The 22,457-nt window shown below is 41.5% G+C and overlaps 1 protein-coding gene and 1 pseudogene across 6 annotated transcripts in view; one reads left to right on the top strand and one right to left on the bottom strand.

Annotated features, from left to right (window-relative positions):
* The window catches only part of DSE (dermatan sulfate epimerase), a 99,953-nt gene extending 78,718 nt beyond the window's left edge, over nt 1-21,235 (top strand). For 4 of the 6 annotated variants that reach the window (XM_047860749.1, XM_047860751.1, XM_047860750.1 and 1 more), the window contains 2 exons: nt 119-326; nt 2,635-5,294. In XM_047860749.1, coding sequence (XP_047716705.1) covers nt 119-326; nt 2,635-4,384 — 1,958 coding nt within the window. In that variant the 3' untranslated portion in view covers nt 4,385-5,294. Of the gene's footprint in view, nt 1-118; nt 327-2,634; nt 5,295-21,112 lie in introns of those variants that run through there. The other 2 variants (XM_047860753.1, XM_047860754.1) reach the window with 2 other exon arrangements.
* On the bottom strand, nt 17,229-18,481 carry LOC125165558 (DNA-(apurinic or apyrimidinic site) endonuclease-like; annotated as a pseudogene).
* Nucleotides 21,236-22,457: the final 1,222 nt, after the last annotated feature.

The following is a 22,457-nucleotide window of genomic DNA, read 5'->3' on the forward strand; positions in this document are numbered from 1 at the left end:
TAATCCAGGATACAGAATTGATTCTAATTTGCAACCAGCATTAAAAATCATTGTTTAGATCTTCATGGGAATATGCAGTTTTACATTTATCTTAATTCTGTCAAACCTCTTACCCCAGGGTTTCAAAGAACTGTGGCTATTGCAGACTCCAATTACAACTGGTTTTATGGTCCAGAAAGCCAATTAGTGTTCCTGGATAAATTTGTCATGCGTAATGGCAGTGGTAACTGGCTGGCTGACCAAATCAGGAGGAACCGTGTGGTGGAAGGTCCAGGAACACCATCCAAAGGCCAGCGTTGGTGCACTCTTCACACAGAATTTCTCTGGTATGACACGTGGGGCTGTCTAGGGGGGCAGGGAGGGGGGAATTGGGCCCTGGGGATACAGGGTGCTAGTTTATTGCAATTAAAAAGAACAACTATCTAAAGTACTTTGTAACCCTTTCTCCATGCCCCCTCCCGCCTTGCAGCTTCAATTCATATCACAGCCTTTGACACTGCTAGAAACATTTAGAAACAGTTCCTTACATGTAAGATCTCATCACTGTTTGCGGTTTTTTATTTTCTCATACTGGGAGATGTCTTAGGCTCACATATTTAATAGATGTGCATGTTTTGATTTCCATCATTTTTGAAACTATATAAAGAGAAAAGCACAAAATTTAGACTGGGATTTACTCCGACAATCACACCAAAGAAATAAATAAATAAAGGTAGTAAAATGTTTTGTTTTAGTAAATGGAGCATTATAATCTTCTAATAGCAAAGCTGTTACTAAATTTTCAAAATTAAAAGTGTTTGACAGTATTTGACAGTTTCACTTTGATAATAAAAGAACCATGTAATTTTTTTTGCCTTAATCTTTTAAGCCCAGAAAGAGAAGCCAGGGCCTCCTGTTTAAAGTTCTGCCAAGTATATTGTTGGCATCCAATAAGTTAAAATAAAAATTACAGGGAACTGGTTAATCATTAATCCTTGATGTCTTTTCAAGCTATTGAAATGTGTATTCAACTCCAAGATCAGCTTCTGTGGTTTGCTCTGCTTCTCTTCATTATTTTTTTTTTAATTTAAAAAATTAAGAGAGGACAAAGACATTAATAAAGTTAAAACTGGTTATCCTTTAACCAGCATTTTAAAAGACTGTTGTCACAGATAAAATAGTAATTTGATGTGATTTCACTTACCCTAAATATATGACCAGGAGAGCCCTATAAAGCTGACTCTAGGAGTCAGATTGATGCTAAATCTCACTTGGTTCAAATTCTGCCATTTATAGGAATATGCAAAGTGACCAAAGTCAGAGAAGTATTACCAATTTGTTTTATATCTGGATTTGTTAAATCACAATAATTAAGTCAACATTATTAACTAGACCTGAAAAGAGACACAATTTCTGATGGCCTGAGATTCTAGAACAAGAGACAAAACGGCCAAAACCAAACACCAGTAAGATTAACTCTACCATTGGTGATTGATTCATTTCAGAGAAAAGTATCTAAGAGCTAATAATCTAGGCCTGCCTTTCTTCCCTTGAGCAGTAAATCATCCAGACCTGTCAGAAATGTTATCTCAAATCATCAAAAGCAAACAGTCTTGTTTATGATTACTTTGGGGGCCTCTCTGAGCCACAAACCTGTGTTCTTAATCACTGTGAAAGTTTAATGTTAATTATTGTATAAATTTGACAATAAGCATTTGTCATAAATAAAAAAATGAGAGGCCATTTATTGTCCAAAATGCATGACATCATCTGCAGATTAAAACAAAACCTGTGGGTCCAGGTAGGCACTAGTAGGCCACAATTACAAATCTCCTGGTATTAATAGTTTGTTGAATTTCATCCACTTGCATTTGTTTTTTTTTTTAATATTTTTTAAGTTTCTTTATTTATTTTGAGAGAGAGTACACACAAGCGGGGGAGGCGCAGAAAGAAGGAAAGACAGAATCCTAAGCAGGCTCTACCCCATCAGCACAGGACCCGATGTGGGGCTTGAACTCATGAACCATGAGATCATGACCTGAGCTGAGATCCAGAGTCAGATACTTAACCGGCTGCGCCACCCAGGCACCTGTCATCCACTTACATTCTTACGTGTGGTATTGGTAGTAAATTTTATCTAGTGTGTGAAATTCAATTCTATTTAAATCTATTTTTTTAGAGGGTGAAAGTACTCTACCAAACTTTCAGTAATATCAGCCATGACAGAACAGTATTTCCTAACAACTTGAGGCTTGTTAGAGTCTAGATCCTAACACGGGGTTCTCTAGAATAGGCACCCCTGGACTAGTTTAGATGGGAACTTAATTCTGTGAGCCCTGGTCATTTGGATGGCAGTTCTGAAATCGTTACGTGAAGAACGTCCCTGTAGTATGAACAGCAGCAGCCATTTCAGGCTCAAGCCCGAGGATCCCACGGTATGAAGTACTCCTCTCCCATTCAGCAAGGGTGCTCCCCTGTGCATGCTTATCCACGGGTGTTTCCGGAAATGTCCCAAACACAGAATACACTGCCGGCCCTCTGGGGAGCATTGTGTTGTTTCCTCCAGCCACGTCACAAAGTGGCATCACAGTCATGATGTGTGATTTTAACTTCCACCAGAAACCCATTTCATTGTTTAAAAATGAATCCTTTCAGGTATGATGCCAGCTTGAAATCCGTTCCTCCTCTGGATTTTGGCACCCCTACATTGCATTATTTTGAAGACTGGGGTGTTGTGACTTACGGAAGTGCCCTGCCTGCAGAAATCAATAGATCGTTTCTTTCCTTCAAGTCAGGAAAACTGGGGGGCCGTGCAATATATGACATTGTCCACAGAAACAAATACAAAGATTGGATCAAAGGATGGAGAAACTTTAATGCCGGGCACGAGCATCCTGATCAAAACTCATTTACTTTTGCTCCCAATGGTGTGCCTTTCATCACTGAGGCTCTCTATGGGCCAAAGTACACCTTCTTCAACAATGTTTTGATGTTTTCCCCAGCTGTGTCAAAGAGCTGCTTTTCTCCCTGGGAGGGTCAGGTCACGGAAGACTGCTCATCGAAATGGTCTAAATACAAGCATGACCTGGCCGCCAGCTGCCAGGGGAGAGTGGTTGCAGCAATGGAGAAAAATGGAGTGGTTTTCATCCGAGGGGAAGGTGTGGGAGCTTATAACCCCCAGCTTAATCTGAGGAGCGTGCAGAGGAATCTGATCCTCCTTCATCCACAGCTCCTTCTCCTCGTGGACCAAATACACCTGGGAGAGGACAGCCCCTTGGAGACCGCCGCAAGCTTCTTCCACAATGTGGATGTTCCCTTTGAGGAAACAGTGGTAGATGGGGTCCACGGGGCTTTTATCAGGCAACGGGATGGTCTGTACAAAATGTACTGGATGGATGATACCGGCTACAGTGAGAAAGCAACCTTTGCTTCAGTGACATACCCTCGGGGCTATCCCTACAACGGGACAAACTACGTGAATGTCACCATGCACCTCCGGAGTCCCATCACCAGGACCGCTTACCTCTTTATAGGGCCGTCTGTAGATGTTCAGAGTTTCAGCATCCACGGGGACTCCCAGCAACTGGATGTGTTCGTAGCCACCAGCCAGCATGCCTACGCCACTTACCTTTGGACAGGAGAGACCACGGGACAGTCTGCCTTTGCACAGGTCATTGCAGATCGTCAGAAAATTCTGTTCGACCGGAGTTCAGCCATCAAGAGCACCACTGTGCCCGAGGTGAAGGACTACGCTGCTATTGTGGAACAGAACCTGCAGCATTTTAAGCCAGTGTTCCAGCTGCTGGAGAAGCAGATCCTGTCCCGAGTCCGGAACACAGCTAGCTTTAGGAAGACCGCTGAGCGCCTGCTGAGATTTTCAGACAAGAGGCAGACGGAGGAGGCCATTGATAGGATTTTTGCCATATCGCAGCAGCAGCAGCAGCAGAGCAAGTCAAAGAAAAACCGAAGGGCAGGCAAACGCTATAAATTTGTGGACGCGGTCCCTGATATTTTTGCACAGATTGAGGTCAATGAAAAAAAGATTCGACAGAAAGCTCAGATTCTAGCACAGAAAGAACTGCCCATAGACGAAGATGAAGAGATGAAAGACCTTTTAGATTTTGCAGATGTAACGTATGAGAAACACAAAAACGGGGGCTTGATGAAAGGCCGGTTTGGACAGACGCGGATGATGACAACTCGCAGCAGAGCCCCTTCCGCTTCGTACACCAAACTATTCCTGATCCTGAACATCGCTATTTTCTTTGTCATGTTGGCAATGCAGCTGACTTATTTCCAGAGGGCCCAGAGCCTGCATGGCCAAAGATGCCTTTACGCAGTCCTTCTCATAGACAGCTGTATTTTACTGTGGTTGTACTCGTCCTGTTCCCAGTCACAGTGTTAGCGCTAAAGCCATGCGTTGCCGGATCGTTGTGTGGTCGCAAGAGTCTATGCAAAAAAAAAAAAAAAAAAAATTGCCCTAGTTTGTTACTGGACTTTTTATCTCAGATTCATTTTAACAAATTAAGGGGAAGATTTTTTTCATACAAGAAAGCAGGGATATGGAGAAATCGGAATTGGAAAGGCAAAGGTTTATCAGAGGAAGAAGAGTAGCTTGGTGTTTCTGGAAGTAACTGGCTTGGCTAATTTAGCAATGCATATAATACTACCCTTAGAAGAAACAACAAGTCTGATTTTAAGTGATATTTTTTTCTTGAGAGAAAAAGATTTAGATAGATTTGGGTTTTATTAATATTAATTTAATGATGTTTAGCAGTTTCCAGATACTATTTTATGGCAAAGACTGAAGCCCACAATAATGAGAAATTCAGAAAAATTTTAATGGTGGAAACATGTTGAAAATAAGTATTGCTAAGTCCTGGGATGGCAGTGTTCACTTCCTTGGAGGGTAGTTCATCAGTGAAGTGACAGCAGGATCTGCATATTGGATTACTATTCGGACAACATAATAAAATGATGACAGATGATCATTAAAAAATTGAAATATATTTTTCTGTAGAAAACACATCAGTGAATGAATATTTCCTTGATGTTGGTCTCTGCACACACATAATGCATCCATTGGTTGTTCAATAAATAAGACAGTTACAGGCAATTTAATTTTCTATTTTCCTTATATGGAAAACTGTTATAGACCCAGTGACTCAACTTCAGAATAAAATATTTTATACCCCGAACATTGATTTCAATACCAAAGAAGATGGGGGAAGCTAAAATTTGGATATGATTCTTATGTTTTTTTAATAGAAAACTTTAAGTTTATTTTGCTAAATAAACATCATAATTATGATTTATCTATAGTGTCTTTCTTCATTGTTGGATTACATTAAATGTGTGTGCAACAGTTTTGAAATCTTTGAAGAGAGCTGTTTATTTGGACCATGCATCACTTAAACTTATAAAGTAGTGTTTGAATTGAAAGAAGTACTTTCTCTGCTACGTACCTTTTTGTTGTCTAATCCTATTTTAAACATTTGGAACAAAAGCCAACTTCTGATACTTAAATACCAAACTTAAAAACATAAACTTGCTATAGTTATTTTAGTTAAGTTCTCAGGTGGTAACAGGAGCACAGAGTACTTGAAACATATTCCACAGTTTATATTTCAGCGTAAGAAAATTATCTACTTCCAGGGAAGTTAAGAGTAAATTATCTGACGTTCCACATAGTTGAGTCTTGCAGATTTCCTCCTTGAAAACAGAAAATATTCTTAGCTCAAAGTTTACAGTAAGAACGCATGCACTGATTTGTAGGTTTAAAATAGTAATGGCAGTCTTTTTACTTGTCCCTTTCGTTCATGGACATATCAGTAAGTAACACAAAACAAGGAAATGCAGAAACTCTTAGAATCACCTTTTTTGCGGTTCAATTTTGAACCTTCTTATGTAAAGTAAACCCAGGTTTTAACTTTTAACTGTGCTTCACTCATTACACTTGGAATCTAGAAAATGACTTCTGAGGAAGTATTTTTCCTTCTTTCATGGAAGAAGTCTCTAGGGAGGATGTCATTACACACTGTTTAAAAGAATAATGTTTTCAAAAGAATAATGCTTCCGTTTGTCCTGCATGGATGCTGTTACTGGGATTTAAACTTGTTTTATGTGACAGTTTCTCCGTTTACTTAACCTCATTCAAGATTCCTCTCTTCTGTTTTTCATTCAAAAGGATGAATTGTCTGAAATGATCAAAAGCAAATTTAGGAAGAAAAAAAAAAGGGAAAATTGCTCTTTGAGGCTACCAAGCAAACCTGATCTCAGATCCAAAAACTCAAGGCATACTTTCTAATACCGATTAAAAGCTCAAGCGAGTGTCAGATTCAGCTCTCCTTTTGTTTTCGTTAGGTTAGGGCAGACAGTGAATTAGTCATCATAGCATGGCCCAGTCTAACACATTAGCTCATTTTTTAAGCAATTTTTAAAAATATGGTAATCATGCATCCTTGAAGCAAAATTCATTCACTGGGTTTTTTTCCCCTTCTAATTGGACCTCATATTTCACTTAAAAGAAACTTCCAGAGGCAGTGTCTTAAGTGGTTAAGTAAAAAAGAAAATGCTGAAACAAATCACAGCTCTTTATAGTGAGACATGTTTTATATCAGGGATAGTGCATACTTGAATAAAACTAAGCAACTCTTTGTCCCAGAAAACCAAGCAATGTTTAAATCTCCCTTGTAACGGAGTAATCAATTACGGAATCTGTTTCAGGGCTGCTCACTGAAAGCAGTGTTTCAAGTTCACTGAATAATATGTAAGCTGTTTTTCAGGGGATTGGCAGGACTCTAGCCTTAACCTTAAAAAAAAGTTTGGGAATTAATAGCATACACATTTTGTGCAGTGGAAGGGGCATGCGTATTCCCTGGTTGGTAACTGATTAGCTTACAAACAGCCATGAAGATGGATGAGACGTACCTACTAAGAACATTCTTTTGAGATCATTGTTATAATTGTTAATAAAGTCGGTGGCAGACCTTGTTCTGGAACTGTTTTAATGATTAAAACTTATTGTATTGCCTAGAATATTGAATTCATTCTCCCACGAATATTTAGTCATGATTTTAAAGAAGTAGCAAATGTCCTAAGTTTGATAGTTTTAACAGAATATCGTGCACACTGAATGTTTTTTGGAAAGAAAAATTTACATTATGATTTAATCTGTTAAAAAAAAAAATCTTGATAGTTTACAAAACTGCCCACAAAGGAATTTGAGATTTCTCCAAATTTTTCAGAGAAACCAAGTTGTGAAATGTTGTATTTGTAAGTTAAAAACTACATTCATGTTTTTCCTTAGAAATATAAACAAGATTAAAATGGATATGACGATGGGGAATAGGCCCATGTAATTTATCATCTGAACTAGGCACTTTGGAGAGTTAAAGGAAGAGCAAACTACAGATATAAACCAAGAATGTTCTGGGAGCACTAGGACATATGGTCATCTATGCCATAGACCATTAGTTAATTCAGGAAATGGAAGAGGTTAAGGAGGTGCGTGCAAACGTCTCGCTTGTACTTTAGTGCTAAAAAAGGAACTTGAGATGATCTGATTGTGCCTCCAAATTCTACAGGTGGGGAAACAGTCTTCAGCAAAGGGGCTTTCCTCTCTCTCACTTCCTGTCATGCTTATTCCTGCGCTCATTCCATTTCCATTGGCAAAGTCCATTGGCTTGATTCTCCCGTCTTTAGGATCATGTTGAGAAGAGATCAGTTTCTGCAGCTTGTTTAGCTTACTGGCAAAGATAAATACTTTCCCAGCAGTGTTTCAGCTATTTGCTTTATGCTGTAACACAGATGAACTGCTGACATTTCTCAGGAAATGACTGCAAGGAATCATGCAACCCACTCCATAGTCTAAATAGTTAATTTTCGGTCCTCTATTTTAACAGGTTCAGACACATCACCACTTGAAGAACAAAGGTCGAAGTTGCACTGTGACTTTCTTGTTCTTCTGGGCTGTATAGTTTCCCTCTCTTTTGGGGAAAGAGGTTTTTGGGGGTTTCTTTTTCAGTTTTAGATTTTTTCCCCAAGTTATACACATACATGATTAAAAAGGTAAAATAGTACTAAGAGCCTTGCATTTTTATTTATTTTTAAATGTTTATTTTGAGAGAGTGTGTAGAAAAGCGCAAGAGGGGGAGGGGCAGGGAGAGATGGAGAGGAAGAATCCCAAGCAGGCTCCAAACTGTCAGTGTAGAGGCCAACACAGAGCTTGATCTCATGAATCATGAGACCATGATCTGAGCTGAAATCAAGACTTGGACACTTAGGGGAGCCTGGGTGGCTCAATCGGCTAAGCGTCTGACTCTTGATTTCTGCTCAAGTCATGATCTTACAGTTCGTGAGATCCAGCCCCGTGTCAGGCTCTTCTGCACTGACAGTAAGGAGCCTGCTTGGGAATCTCTCCTTTCTGTCTCTGCCCCTCCCCCACACGTGTTCTCTCTCTCCCTAAATAAATAAACATTTTTTAAAAATTAAAAAAAAAAAAGGCAGACTCTTAATCAGCTGAGCCATCCAGGTGCCTCAAAAGGCATGTAATTTTTTTTTTAATTTTTTTTCAACGTTTATTTATTTTTGGGACAGAGAGAGGCAGAGCATGAACGGGGGAGGGGCAGAGAGAGAGGGAGACACAGAATCGGAAACAGGCTCCAGGCTCTGAGCCATCAGCCCAGAGCCCGACGCGGGGCTCGAACTCACGGACCGCGAGATCGTGACCTGGCTGAAGTCGGACGCTTAACCGACTGCGCCACCCAGGCGCCCCAAAAGGCATGTAATTTTAAACACATCCTGCCCACTCGTTTTTCACTCTAGGTTCATGCTTTCCAGAAGTAACTAATTTTTGATTGTCTTAGCTGCTCTGTCCGTTATGTCCTTGTTTATGATAAGGTCTAAAACTTCTTACCAGTGAAGAAGAGGATTTAGCTCCCTTGTCCATCTCCTCTCTCTTCACACCTGTTTCATTCACCCCCAACCTTCTAACAGAGCTATCATAATTTTTGGTTAAGTCACCATTCAGCATTTCCATACTTACCACCATGATAAGTAGGACCTGCGGGTTAGCCATGTAGAGCACTATCTTGCTTCTTTCCATGTAGAACTTTGGTTTCCCCAAGGTTAATGACTATTTCTTTTTTCCATTTGCTTAGTTGTCAAGCAATTTCATTTCATCTCCCAGTTTTTCCAATAGGAGTGGGACTCTCCTCCCTCTATGTTCAGTCACCTCTATGTAATCGGATAGCCCTTTGTGTTCTTGGGACCAGCCCTCCTTACATGTTAGTTGTGCTCAGATCTCTTTTCTCCATCATTCTGAGGATTCTGTGTGCCCTTTTCTGTGTAGATCTTCTGCTGCTTGAACTTCATGCTTCCTTTTTCTTCATTAATCTCTTTTTTTTTAACATTCATTTTTAAGAATTGAGAGATAGAGCAAAAGCCAGAGCATAAGTGGGGATGGGACAGAGAGAGAGGGAGACACAGAATCAGAAGCAGGGTCCAGGCTCTGAACTGTCAGCACAGAGCCCGGTGTGGGGCTCGAACCCAAGGACCACAAGATCATGACCTGAGCTGAAGTTGGATGCTTAACCGACTGAGCCACCCAGTTGCCCCTCCTCCCTGAGATTTCTGAGGAAGAACACGTGAGTGGTAAATATCTTGCCCCTTTGCATATCTGAAAAAAATTTTTATTCTCTCCTTTTGATCAATCACTTAGCCAACAACTACTATAGGTTGGAAATAACTTTTACTGAAAATTGTGATGGCGTAGCTCCATGACTTCCCAAATGTTACTGAGTTTTCTCCTGGACAGAGCAATTTTCAGCAAAGTCTCCACTCTCCTCCCTGGTTACTTCAGCGGAGGGATGCTGGGGGAAGGAGGCGCTTAATAAACCTAACTGCCTGTGTTCTCAAGGTCATGGAGGAAGGGAGCTAGAAGTCTCACTTATTCTCTGATTAAGCTCAGCATCTCCACTCTCAGCTGTGTCGTGTCTTTAATTCAGAATCCCTCTTCTCAGTCTCTCTGGAGAGGCAAAGCCTCATCTTCTGCTGGAGTCCAAGTGTGCCTCTGCCTGCTCTGTGGTTGGATTTTCCACTTCCAACTGCATTTCCCCCACCCCCACCCCCGATCAGGGGTGCCTCCTGCCAATTCCTGAGCCTCCTTGCAGTGCTGCAGAGCAAACTGGCTTATTTCTGTTGACAACCCCATTCTCTTCTTGCTTGGATTCCAGCCTCCTCTTTAGTCACCATCCATCCATCCATCTTCTCTCAGCTTCCACAGTCTTATTCCATTCTCCATTCATTCATTCTACAAATATATATATATATATATGTATATATATATATATATACATATATATATATAATTATTTTTTTTATTTATTTTTTTTGAGAACCCACTTAGTGCCAGGCACTGTTCTATTACTTAGAATATTACATTAGTGAAACAAAGATTCTGCCTTCTTGTTGCTTATGTTCTAGGGATGGGTCTGACAAATTAGCATAATTTATAAGTGAATTACATAGCCTATTAAAGGATGATAGGTGCTGGAGGATGTAATTGAGACTGAGAAGGGAAGGGTGTAATTTTAAATAGGGTGGTCAGGGTAGGCTCCATTGATGTCCCCACTCCCGTTCTCCTTTTCATTTTTAAAATCCTTTTACTGTCAATTTAGTGGAGTCTCAGGAAGAAACAGATATAAATTGATATTGAACCCAGTATGTTTAACTGGAAGCACCATATCACTTTTTAAGTGAGTTGGTAAATAAGAATGACAACAGCACACTTTTACTGAGCACCTACTATGTTCCAGGTACTGTTTTAGGAGCTAGAAATTTGGTAGAGAACAACAAAATAGAACCTGGTCCTTGGGTAGTTTATGTTCTGATATGAGTGGGTGAGAGGGAGAGGCAAGTAACAACCACAATAAAAATATAATATGTCCAGTAGGGTAAGCATTATGGAGAATAATGGGAAGGGATGTAAAGTGATGGTGAGCTGGTACTGTTCTATAAAAAGTGGTTTCATGTGTGATACATATGAGCAGACCCTTGAAAGAAAGGAAGATTTCTAGGAGAAGTGTGTTCCAGATGGAACAGAAGTTACAAAGGCCCTGAGGTCACTATGTGTTTGATGTGTTTCAAGAACAGGAGGCCAGTGTGGCTGGAGCAGAATGGGAAAGGGGAGAATATTGGGAAGCAAGATCTGATTATACATTCCTTCATGGATTGTAGCAAAGCCTTGGATTTTGAGGGGGAGAAGTCAGTGGGAGATGTGGCCAGCTGCAGGAGAAATAGCCAGGGAGAGGTGAGTCCAGGAGCTTGTATATTTTCTAGACACCCAAATGGTCCTAGAATCCAGGAAGAGGCTGTGGCTGTAGATAGAGTTGTTGGTGCCTTTTTTTTTTTAAGTTTATTTATTTTGAGAGAGAGAGAGAGTGGGGGAGGGTCAGAGAGAGAGGGAGAAAGAGAGAGAATCCCAAGCCGGCTGTCATGCCAGACATGCTGTCAGCACAGAGCCAGACGTGGGGCTTGATCCCACAAACCATGAGATCACGACCTGAGCCAAAATCAAGAGTCAGACGCTTAACTGACTAAGCTGCCCAGGCGCCTCAGTTGTTGATATCTTTTTAAAGGTTAAATGGAAAATCCCTAGCTGTGTAAGGGGAGAAATGCATTCTTGGTAAGTGGAATAGCATAAACAGATGTATGAAAAACCAAGACTTATTCAAGGATTGACCCAGATTGATGTGGTTGGCTCATAGGGCATGAAATGGGGAGTGGTTGAAGATGAGACTGGAATGGAAAGCCGGGAGAATATTAAAGTGGACTTTGAAAAAATAAATAAGTAAAGAGGACTTTGTATGGCATGTTAAGGAGTTTGGACTTCATTCTGCAGTGAGGGCTCCTCAACCTTTCTTATGCTTCAGCATAACTGAGGGATACAAACAATGCCTATTACTGAACCAACATGGCAGTAATTTTCACCAGGTGGGACGTGTGGATAGGGTGGCTAAGGGGACTTGAAGGAAGGGAGGTAATGATAGCACACATCCATGTGTGTATGTGTATGTGTGTGTGAGGTTTTGAAAAATCCTTGAAGTGGTGCTCATATGCCCCATTTCCCACCCATTCACTCTAGTGGAAGTTTTCCCTCTAGTTGGAAATCACTGCAAGCAATGGAGAACCATTGAAAGATTTTCTTTTTAAATAGACAGATTTGCATTTTATTTTAATTAAATTTTTTGAGCATTTATTTATTATTTTTTGAGAGACAGAAAGAGACAGAGCATGGGCAGGAGAGGGGCAGAAAAAGAAGGAGACAGAATCAGAAGCAGGCTGTAGGCTCTGAGCTGTCAGCACAGAGCCCAATGCAGGGCTTGAACCCACGGACTGTGAGATCATGACCTGAGCTGAAGTTGGACACTCAACCGACTGAGCCACCCAGACACCTCACAGATTTGCATTTTAGAAAGACAGCTTTAGCTTCAACACGGGATGGACCCAATAGGGAAGAGATAGGAAGTTTTTGGCACAGTCCTTCCATAGGTAGGAGATAATTCGCTCTTTAAGTCTAGAGAGGGAATATTTAAGATCCAGCTCACAGGCAAAACATGTGACCAAAGGGATATATATTTTGTGGAAGGATAGGTCAAAAGATGATAAATCCAGGGGCCCTCAGGATGTATGTGTCTCTGTGTCCCATTTACTGTAGAAGAGCACAGTTGCCTGGCACACCTCTGCTCCGATCCTCTTGACTGTCCCTTAATAAGCTTCGGAAATTGTCCAAGTCTTCCTGCCACTTCTATTTTCAGCCTGCCTGTTTCAGTGACTCCACATAGATTGGTGTGGTTGGGGTAGAGGGTGTACGATGGAGGGTAGTGGAAAACAAGACTAAAAAATTAGACAGTGATGGGTGCCTGGGTGGCTCAGTCGGTTAAGCTTCCAATTTTGGCTCAGGTCATGATCTCACAGCTTGTGAGTTCGAGCCCCAAGTCGGGCTCTGTGCTGACAGCTCAGAGCCTGGAGCCTGCTTTGGATTCGGTGTCTCCCTCTCTCTGCCCCTCCCCTGCTTGCTCTCTCTCTCTCTCTCTCTCTCTTTCTCTCTCTCTCAAAAATAAATAAACATTAAAAAATTTAAAAACATTAGACAGTGGGGTAGAGGAGATGCCCCTTCACTCCCCTTAATTTTTTAATTTCTCCCCTTAATTTTTTAAATAGTACCAATTGTATGGGCATTTTGATTAATGCAGGCAGTCGAAATACCTTCTAAATGGGAAAATTAGAGGTGCTCCTTCCTCCTCCTGCTGTCTCTGGAAGTTATAGGGCAACTTTGTCATGGAAGGATCATGTGACTTTAATGGTGAGCCCCAAAGGAAACACGAATGATTGGGGATGGGCTATTGAAGCTTTGGTTTAAGGTGGATTTTCTTTTTTAACGTTTATTTATTTTTGAGACAGAGAGAGACAGAGCATGAACGGGGGAAGGTCAGAGAGAGGGAGACACAGAATCTGAAACAGGCTCCAGGCTCCGAGCTGTCAGCACAGAGCCTGACGCGGGGCTCGAACTCATGGACTGCGAGATCATGACCTGAGCCAAAGTCGGCCGCTTAACCGACTGAGCCACCCAGGCGCCCCAAGGTGGATTTTCTTAAGGCAAGAGCTTCTAAAAACATTTCAGTCAGCTCACATTTTCCAAATTAAACAAGGAGAAGTGATTTTAGTATATATTTAGGAATTATTTTCTGAATAAAAAAAGTTTCCAATGGTTTAGGCACCTTCTTTTCCTTTCAAATAAAGTGTAAGAGCAGGATATTGGAATTACTCTTCTCTGTGAAGGGGACATACACATACTAGCAGTCTTTTCTGCTTTTCACTTTTTAGCATTTGTTGTTTACCACTTTTTAATTTTGTCCAGGGTAAGAGACCACAGGTAAAATACAGGAAATTCTCATTTATTGCCTTCTTATGCAGATAATCTTGATTCCTTAGTTCCCTCACCCCACTCTCTAAGGAATCTGTTTTAGTGACAAAGCGTATCCATGCCATTTATTCGAGTTCTGAGGAGAATTCTTGGAGCACTATATATATTTAAAGCTCTGTTCCTTATACAAAACGGACTGAAGGAAGGAAAATGTGATTATTTTGAAAGATGAATTCACAGAACTTTTTATCAAAGTTGAACTATAAATTGAAATAACAACTGAAAACATCACTATTACTGAAAATTGCCCTTGGGTACCTCACACTTAGAAGACATAAAGAGAACATAAAAATCACTACTCTGACTTCCCCACTACACTACAAACCTTGAGGGCAGCGATTAGGTCTCCTGCTCATTGTGTTTTTTATTTTTTAATTTTTATTTATTTTTTATTTTGAAAGAGAGAGAGAGGAGGGGCAGGGGAGAGGGGCAGAGGGAGAGAGAGAAGGAGAGAGAGAAAGAATCTCAAGCGGGCCCCATGCTGAGCAGGGAGCCCAACACAGGGCTCAATCCCACGACCCTGGGATCATGACCTGAGCTGAAATCAAGAAGCAGATGTTCAACCAGCTGAGCCACCCAGGTGCCCGTCCTGCTCATTGTATATACATGATTCTTACACAGTGCCTGGCACATCCATGGTATTCAAACAATATTTGACAAACTGACTGACGGAATACATGAATGGAACGTAGTCTCAGAAGACCTTAACATATAGAACTCCAGCTGGTGCAATGAGCTAACATCACTAACCTCCCACATCGCCGTGAACTTTGGCCCTGAGAGATGCTCCAACTAGACCCTAGAGCTGTTTCAGCGTTGAAATCTCTGGGCTATGTGGTGGTTCTAAAATTCAATCTCCAGGACAAGCCACATGAGAAAGACAGATGTGAACTGCTGCGCTATGGCTGTAATACATGTGGTGGTCCCAAGTGGGATAGAAAGCCCAGATGCCAAAGCACGACTTAAAATAACACACCATTTGTGTGGGATGTTGTAAACCACCAGTAATCAACAGAGTGTTGCTAAGCTTCAGGAATTGCCCAGGAGAATGCCTTTTGAGTTCACGACATTGTGCAATGCAGCAAGCAAGGCAACGCCAGCACAGCTGACTTCCTAGAGAACACAGGACAATGTGGTGTGGGTGCAGGGGATGTGGGCAGGCAGTGTGGCCAGGAGGGTTGATTATTCAGCTGGCTTTGCAGCCACACCTACACGCGTGGAGAGTCACGCCAGGGCACCTAGGAGAACATCGGACTTCCTGGAGAAAACTGGCAAGCGGAGGAGCTCATATAAGTTACTGCATGTTTTCTCTACTTCTAAATAGAGTTTCTGTGTTGCTTAGTGGATGTTTTAAAAGTCTTATAGATGATGAGAGGACCTTTGTGAATTTACTGCTTAGGAGAGGTCATTTTTTTATTTAAAAAAATAATTTGGATGCCAGAGGAAGAAATAGGGAATGAAAGGGCATTTGATAATCCTGTAAAATAAGTCTTGTTTTTAAAATAAGATATAAAGAGGGGCGCCTGGGCTCCGTTGGTTCAGTGGGGCTCAGACAGAGGGGCTCATTTGGTTCAGTGTCTGCCTTCGGCTCAGGTCATGATCTCACGGTTCGTGGTTTTGAGCCCCGTGTCGGGCTCTGTGCTGACAGCTCAGAGCCTGGAGTCTGCTTCGGATTCCGTGTCTCCCTCTCTGCCCCTCCTCTGCTCTTTCTCTCTCTCTCTCTCTCTCTCTCTCAAATAAATAAACATTTGAAAAAAAAATTTTAAATAGGATAGATATAAAGAGCCCACAATTCATGAAAACACTGTCCTCTCCATGTTTACACCATTACTATGTTAAAGCATATGGGCGAGCAGTGATAATAATAGCCATCTAACTGAGACCTGTAGAGCAAGAATTTTGCAGACATCTGCACACCACTTCGGTAAGGATGTAAGGAAGATATAAGCTATAGCCCCATCTTATAAATTAGGAAGCTAGGCTCAGCAAAGTTAAGAAATGGGACTAGAGATGCACAGAAATCATTATGGACTATTTTATGAACCTCAAAATACAACAATGTTTTGGGGCACCTGGGTGGCTCATCATTTAAATGGCAACTCTTGATTTTGGCTCAGGTCATGATCTTGTGTGGTTTGTGAGTTCAGGCCCCACATGGGGCTCTGTGCTGACAGTGAGGAGCCTGCTTGGGATTCTCTCTCTCTCTCTCTCTCTCTCTCTCTCTCTCTCTCCTCTCTCTCTCTCTCAAATCAAAAAGGTAAAACAATATTTTAATATTTGCTTCTAATACTTGAAATGTTCAAAATGCCTCATTGTAACAATTTAAACTATTAATTGAGTTATGAGCATAATCATGTGAAAACTACTAAAGTGTCACTGCAGTTTCTACCTTTAATCTTGTGAAACTGAAAACAGCAACAAAAGGGTTGTTTTTTTTTGTTTTTGTTTTTTTTTGTCAAAGTAGACTTTAAAAAATAAGATAGACTTGGGGCACCTGGATGGCTCAGTAGGTTAAGTGACTTCAGCTCAGGTCATGATCTCATAGGTTCTAGAGTTTGAGCCCCCACACCGGGCTCTCTGCTGTCAGCGCAGAGCCCATTTTGGATCCTCTGTCTCCCCCTCTCTCTGTCCCTCCGCTGCTTGCTCTCTCTCAAAAATAAATAAACATTAAAAAAAGACTAAAAGACACCCCCGTATTTTATTTACTTATTTTTTTAAACTATGGCTCTTTATTTTCAAGTGGACAGTTCAGAGGAAGTCATCAGTAGCTTTTGCTTAATGCAAAAAGAAGAAGAAAGAGAAGTAGAAGAAGGAGGAGGAGGGTGAGGAGAAAAGGAGAAGGAGAAGGAGAAAAAACCCACCAAAATAGAGAGAACTTTTGGGTTTAAAGGAAACCTGAGTATCACTAAGAGCCTGGTTGAAGGATTCACATTTTTAGAAGGGAAATACAGTGCAGATTTCTCCAGAGAGCGGGTTTGTTTTTTTTTTTAAGTTTATTTAGAGAGAGAGAGAGAGAGCGAGCATATGCACGAGAGAGAATCCCAAGCAGGCTTCCCACTGTCAGCACAGAGCCCCACACGGGGCCAAAACTCACAAACTAGGAGATCATGACCTGAGTGGAAATTAAGAGCCCGGTGCTTAACCGACTGAGCCACGCAGGCACCCCTCTTCAGAGAGCAGTTTTTCAAGAAGTTGGGGATGGGTGTTAAGTTTTAAGGCTAGCTTGGGGAACTTACTTCCCAGGCTTAATTTAGGGAAGGTGTCAAAGTGCTAGGTATAGGGTGATGGGACACTGGTCACAGCCCAGGATTGTGGAACAGAACTTGCTGTCACACAGTGCAAGGTAACAGAGAGTGACACAACAAAAAATGTAATCAAGATTGCCAACCAACACTTTGGTAGGCATTCATCATGTAGGTCCAGAGGTGCCCCAAACTGTCAGTCAGTGGTACGGCCTGTAGCAATTCCCCCAAAGTCTTGATGCTCTTGGGGAGAGAAGCCAGCATTCTTTTTGTTTCTCTTGGGGTTTTAAAGGTCCATTTCTTCCTGAGCCACAGTGAGGCCGCACATAGCCCAAGGGGCTCACGGGCAGCCAAGCCCTTCAGGAAGTTGTGAAAGGCTTCCCCCCTGCGTGGCTGGTACTCCAGATGCATTAGACCTTGCCTGGGTTAGGTCCCTAGGCTGTTACCAGCACAGAGGTGTCCAATTCAGCCAGTCACTCAGCCTTCCTGATCATGCTCCTCCTCACCGATGCCCTTGGAGACTTTGAGTGGGCACTGGTGGGAGGGCAGGACCACGCCACCGTACCTTCCTTGTCTCACGCCGCTGACCAGTACTGATGGGATAGCTCAGGCAGCTCTTGAAGTTCAGCTGGTAGTTTGTTCTCTGAACATTTGGTCTGGTGGAGGCACAGGATATCTGGGGCTTCTTCCTTTACCCAGTCTCAACCTTTCTTCTTAATCCAGACTTGAAGCCCACCCACATTCCAGGTGCAGATCTTGAACGTGTCCGATTTGCCACTGGGCAAGGTTTTCCCATCTGTGGGGATGGGGGTCCTTGTACAGGACTCCCCCTCTCCTGCTGCCTTTTTTCCATTTTCCTTTGCTCCTGCCTTACTCTTCTTGACTTCTGGCTCAGTCTTGGGCTCTTTCTCATCTTCTGCCACAGTTCGATTTTCCCCATGCTTCAGCAACACTGTAATGAATGCCCTTCTGAACCTGCACCTCGCTGCCCACCAGAGCAGTATTTTTACCCCGTTACCTTCTCGGGTCCCAGCCTGGCTTGTCCTCTAAAAGACAACCCCATATTCTAGAAATTACAACTATTTGTCGTAGTTTAAGATTCTGCATCACGGCTTACACAGGGCATCAGATATATCATCAGTGCAAAATCAGACTTCTGCTTTTTGTTTCTGGTTTTATCTTACACCCAAACTGCGAGTCACTTTGATTCTTATGAAGTAGCAATGCTTCATAAACATAAAAACAAACTATTTACTGATTTCTTCATATTCATCCCTTAATATTGTTATCTGGATTTTGCTCTTACTCATAAATGTTTGTGGGTTTTTCAGGTTGTTTGAAATGAATGAAGTCATCATAAAACTATAATGCTGGCTTATATTGGCTGGCTAATACTTTATATAAAAGAAGTCTACCTCATCTCCCTCTCTTAAAGACAAATATTTGGGGGCGCCTGGGTGGCGCAGTCAGTTAAGCGTCCGACTTCAGCCAGGTCACTATCTCGCGGTCCGGGAGTTCGAGCCCCACGTCAGGCTCAGGGCTGATGGCTCAGAGCCTGAAGCCTGTTTCAGATTCTGTGTCTCCCTCTCTCTCTGCCCCTCCCCCGTTCATGCTCTGTCTCTGTCCCAAAAATAAAAATAAACGTTGAAAAAAAAAATTTAAAAAAAAAAGACAAATATTTGTCTGAAATAATTATTAACAGGTGTGGAGATATAAAAGAAGCTAGAAAATACTTCACAATCAATACATCTTTGAGACAGCCAATCACTTGTTACTCACACTGCTTTTTATTTTTTTTAATTTTTTAATTTTTATTTATTTTTATTTTTTTTCAATATACGAAATTTATTGTCAAATTGGTTTCCATACAACACCCAGTGCTCATCCCAAAAGGTGCCCTCCTCAATACCCATCACCCACCCTCCCATCCCTCCCACCCCCCATCAACCCTCAGTTTGTTCTCAGTTTTTAACAGTCTCTTATGCTTTGGCTCTCTCCTGCTCTAACCTCTTTTTTTTTTTTTTTTCCTTCCCCTCCCCCATGGGTTTCTGTTAAGTTTCTCAGGATCCACATAAGAGTGAAAACATATGGTATCTCTCTTTCTCTGTATAGCTTATTTCACTTAGCATCACACTCTCCAGTTCCATCCACGTTGCTACAAAGGGCCATATTTCGTTCTTTCTCATTGCCATGTAGTACTCCATTGTGTATATAAACCACAATTTCTTTATCCATTCATCAGTTGATGGACATTTAGGCTCTTTCCACAATTTGGCTATTGTTGAGAGTGCTGCTATAAACATTGGGGTACAAGTGCCCCTATGCATCATTACTCCTGTATCCCTTGGGTAAATTCCTAGCAGTGCTATTGCTGGGTCATAGGGTAGGTCTATTTTTAATTTTCTGAGGAACCTCCACACTGTTTTCCAGAGTGGCTGCACCAGTTTTTATTCCCACCAACAGTGCAAGAGAGTTCCCGTTTCTCCACATCCTCTCCATCGTCTATAGTCTCCTGATTTGTTCATTTTGGCCACTCTGACTGGCGTGAGGTGATATCTGAGTGTGGTTTTGATTTTTATTTCCCTGATGAGGAGCGACGTTGAGCATCTTTTCATGTGCCTGTTGGCCATCCAGATGTCTTCTTTAGAGAAGTGTCTATTCATGTTTTCTACCCATTTCTTCACTGGGTTATTTGTTTTTCGGGTGTGGAGTTTGGTGAGCTCTTTATAGATTTTGGATACTAGCCCTTTGTCCGATATGTCATTTGCAAATATCTTTTCCCATTCCATTGGTTGCCTTTTAGTTTTGTTGTTTGTTTCCTTTGCTGTGCAGAAGCTTTTTATCTTCATAAGGTCCCAGTAATTCATTTTTGCTTTTAATTCCCTTGCCTTTGGGGATGCTCACACGCCCCAGCGTTCAATGAAAGGAAAGAATGAAACTGTTTTTTGTTTTGTTTTGTTTTATCTTCCTGTTTTGGAAGATTTAAAGAATTATTTGTTTTTTCACTTTTGATTGAATTTTGGCACTTTTTGGTTGAATGTTTGTAATTTCTGGAGATCATGCCTGTTTCCTTCCAGAACCAGAATTGTGGATTACAAAATGTTAGAGTTGAAAGGGACCCTGCAGATGATCTAGTCCAATCCTTTCATTTCACAGTTAAGGAGTCACCTTGCTTGGCATTTCTTCACTTTGGTGCAGGTGAAGGCGTCACCAAAACCAACATTGCCTGCTTTGACATTTCCAACTGTAAGTTAGACCAACCCTTGGTTGGGGAGAATAAACAAAACAGGGATGAAAACAAGTTTATGATGCCATCAATCCAGCTGTTGGATTGTTCTTCCCCCAAATAATTTCAAGCAAGTTGCAGACTTAAATTTTTGAACTGTATTCATTTATTTCCCTGAATAAAGATGGCTGATAATTTGTTTACTAAACTGTCTTTGATTCTCTGTTAGATGATCAAGTCAAACGTTAACACCCCATAGAGCCTAAGAGCCTATTATGGCAGTGAACTAGCGCCCTCTAGCACATTTCTGAGTCACCACTGCTAAAAAAAAATCTTTTATAAAATTTAACTGTAAAACCAAAATGACCTAAGTACTGTGCTGGGTTCTTTCCACTATCTCACTTCAATTCTCACAAAAATTGTATGATCAATGGAGACAGCCAAGTGAAGAGAGGCAGCTAATATGTGGTGTGGTGAGAGCTCCCTCAGGAGTGAGAAGAGCACTGGACAGGCAACGACTGACTTTGCTCAGTGACACAGTGATGAATACGAAGAGGCCCTGGCCCTCTGGGAGCTCCCAGATTAGTAGGGGAGACAGAATTCTGGAAAGGATTGCTGCAGTAGGCACCGTAAGGACTGTTGCAGACTTATTTATTTATTTATTTATTTATTTAATAGTGTGGAGCAAGGAAACAGAACTACTAACTCCACTTGGGGGTTTTAAGGATAGCCTCCATGAAAACATGACATTGGACGAAGTATTAAAGGAGGAGAGTAGTTTGCCAGGTGAAGAACAGAGAAATGGCATTCCAAGCAGCAAGCAGAGCTGATGAAAAGACACACAACTGAGGAACACTGTGATAAGTCAGTACAGGTAATGTAGGGGGCAGCGCTGTGGGAAACTGGGGTGCACGGGATGGAGGGGACAGAGATGTCTGGAGCAGGACTGGGAAGAGATCCCATATAGTTGGGAATACAGAACTTGTCCTCTTGACAATGGGAATATTGAGGATATTCAACCAGAAAATAATGTGACTGTATTTGTTTCTTTTTCTGCCTGATAAGTTAAGAAACATAAGCCACAGTCAGAAAACTAGTAAAAGAAATATACTGTATAAAGCATAGTTATAAAGCAAATACTTCTGTGCCCCTCACCCTGGTATAGAAATATAACTTTGTGAACACTCCCCCTTCTTTCTATCCCAGTCATAATCCCATTCAAGCCCCAAAGACAGTAATCACTGTGTCTGTGATTCTTCCTCAACACTTTCTTTTTCTTTGCTGTTTCATGACTTTTATAAACATCCTCAGAAAATAAAATTTCATTTTAACTGTGAACTTTTTATAAATGGAGTCATACTTAAATTTTTCTTTGTGTTTGATTTTTCTTGCTCAACATAATGTTTTTTTAAAAATATTTTTTTGTTAATATTTACTTCTTGAGGGGGGGAGGAGGGGCAGAGAGAGAGGGAGACACAGAACCTGAAGCAGTCTCCAGGCTCTGAGCTGTCAGCACAGAGGCGGACATGGGGTTTGAACTCACGATCTGCGAGATCATGACCTGAACCGAACTCAGATGTTTAACTGACTGACTGAGCCACGCAGACAGCCCAACAACATAATGTTTTTAACATGCATCCTTGTTGGTTGTCGCTGTGTCAGCATTTATTTACGCTGCTGTATAGCATTCTCCTGTTCGAATATTTTTGCAATTTCTCCTGTGTGACGCTGTTGGATACTTATTGACATTTTTTAAACCAGTTTTTCCTAATACAAACAATACTGCTATGAGCTTTTGTACTTTGTACTTTTCACATGTGCACAACAGTTTCTCCAGCCTAAGTCAGATTTCTTTCAGGAAGTTAACTCTGTCTGATAGGACTGTGTGGCATCAGCTAGAGTGGAGTGAGGGAATAAGGGCCTGGTTCACTTTCAGTGAGGGTGGAGAAGAGGTCCAATATGAGGGACGGTCCTGGGGCAGCACTGAGCTGCACAGGAAATGGAGTGGCACTTACAGGTGACC

Source organism: Prionailurus viverrinus, chromosome B2 (assembly GCF_022837055.1).
Source record: "Prionailurus viverrinus isolate Anna chromosome B2, UM_Priviv_1.0, whole genome shotgun sequence".
Classification (NCBI taxonomy): Eukaryota; Metazoa; Chordata; class Mammalia; order Carnivora; family Felidae; genus Prionailurus; species Prionailurus viverrinus.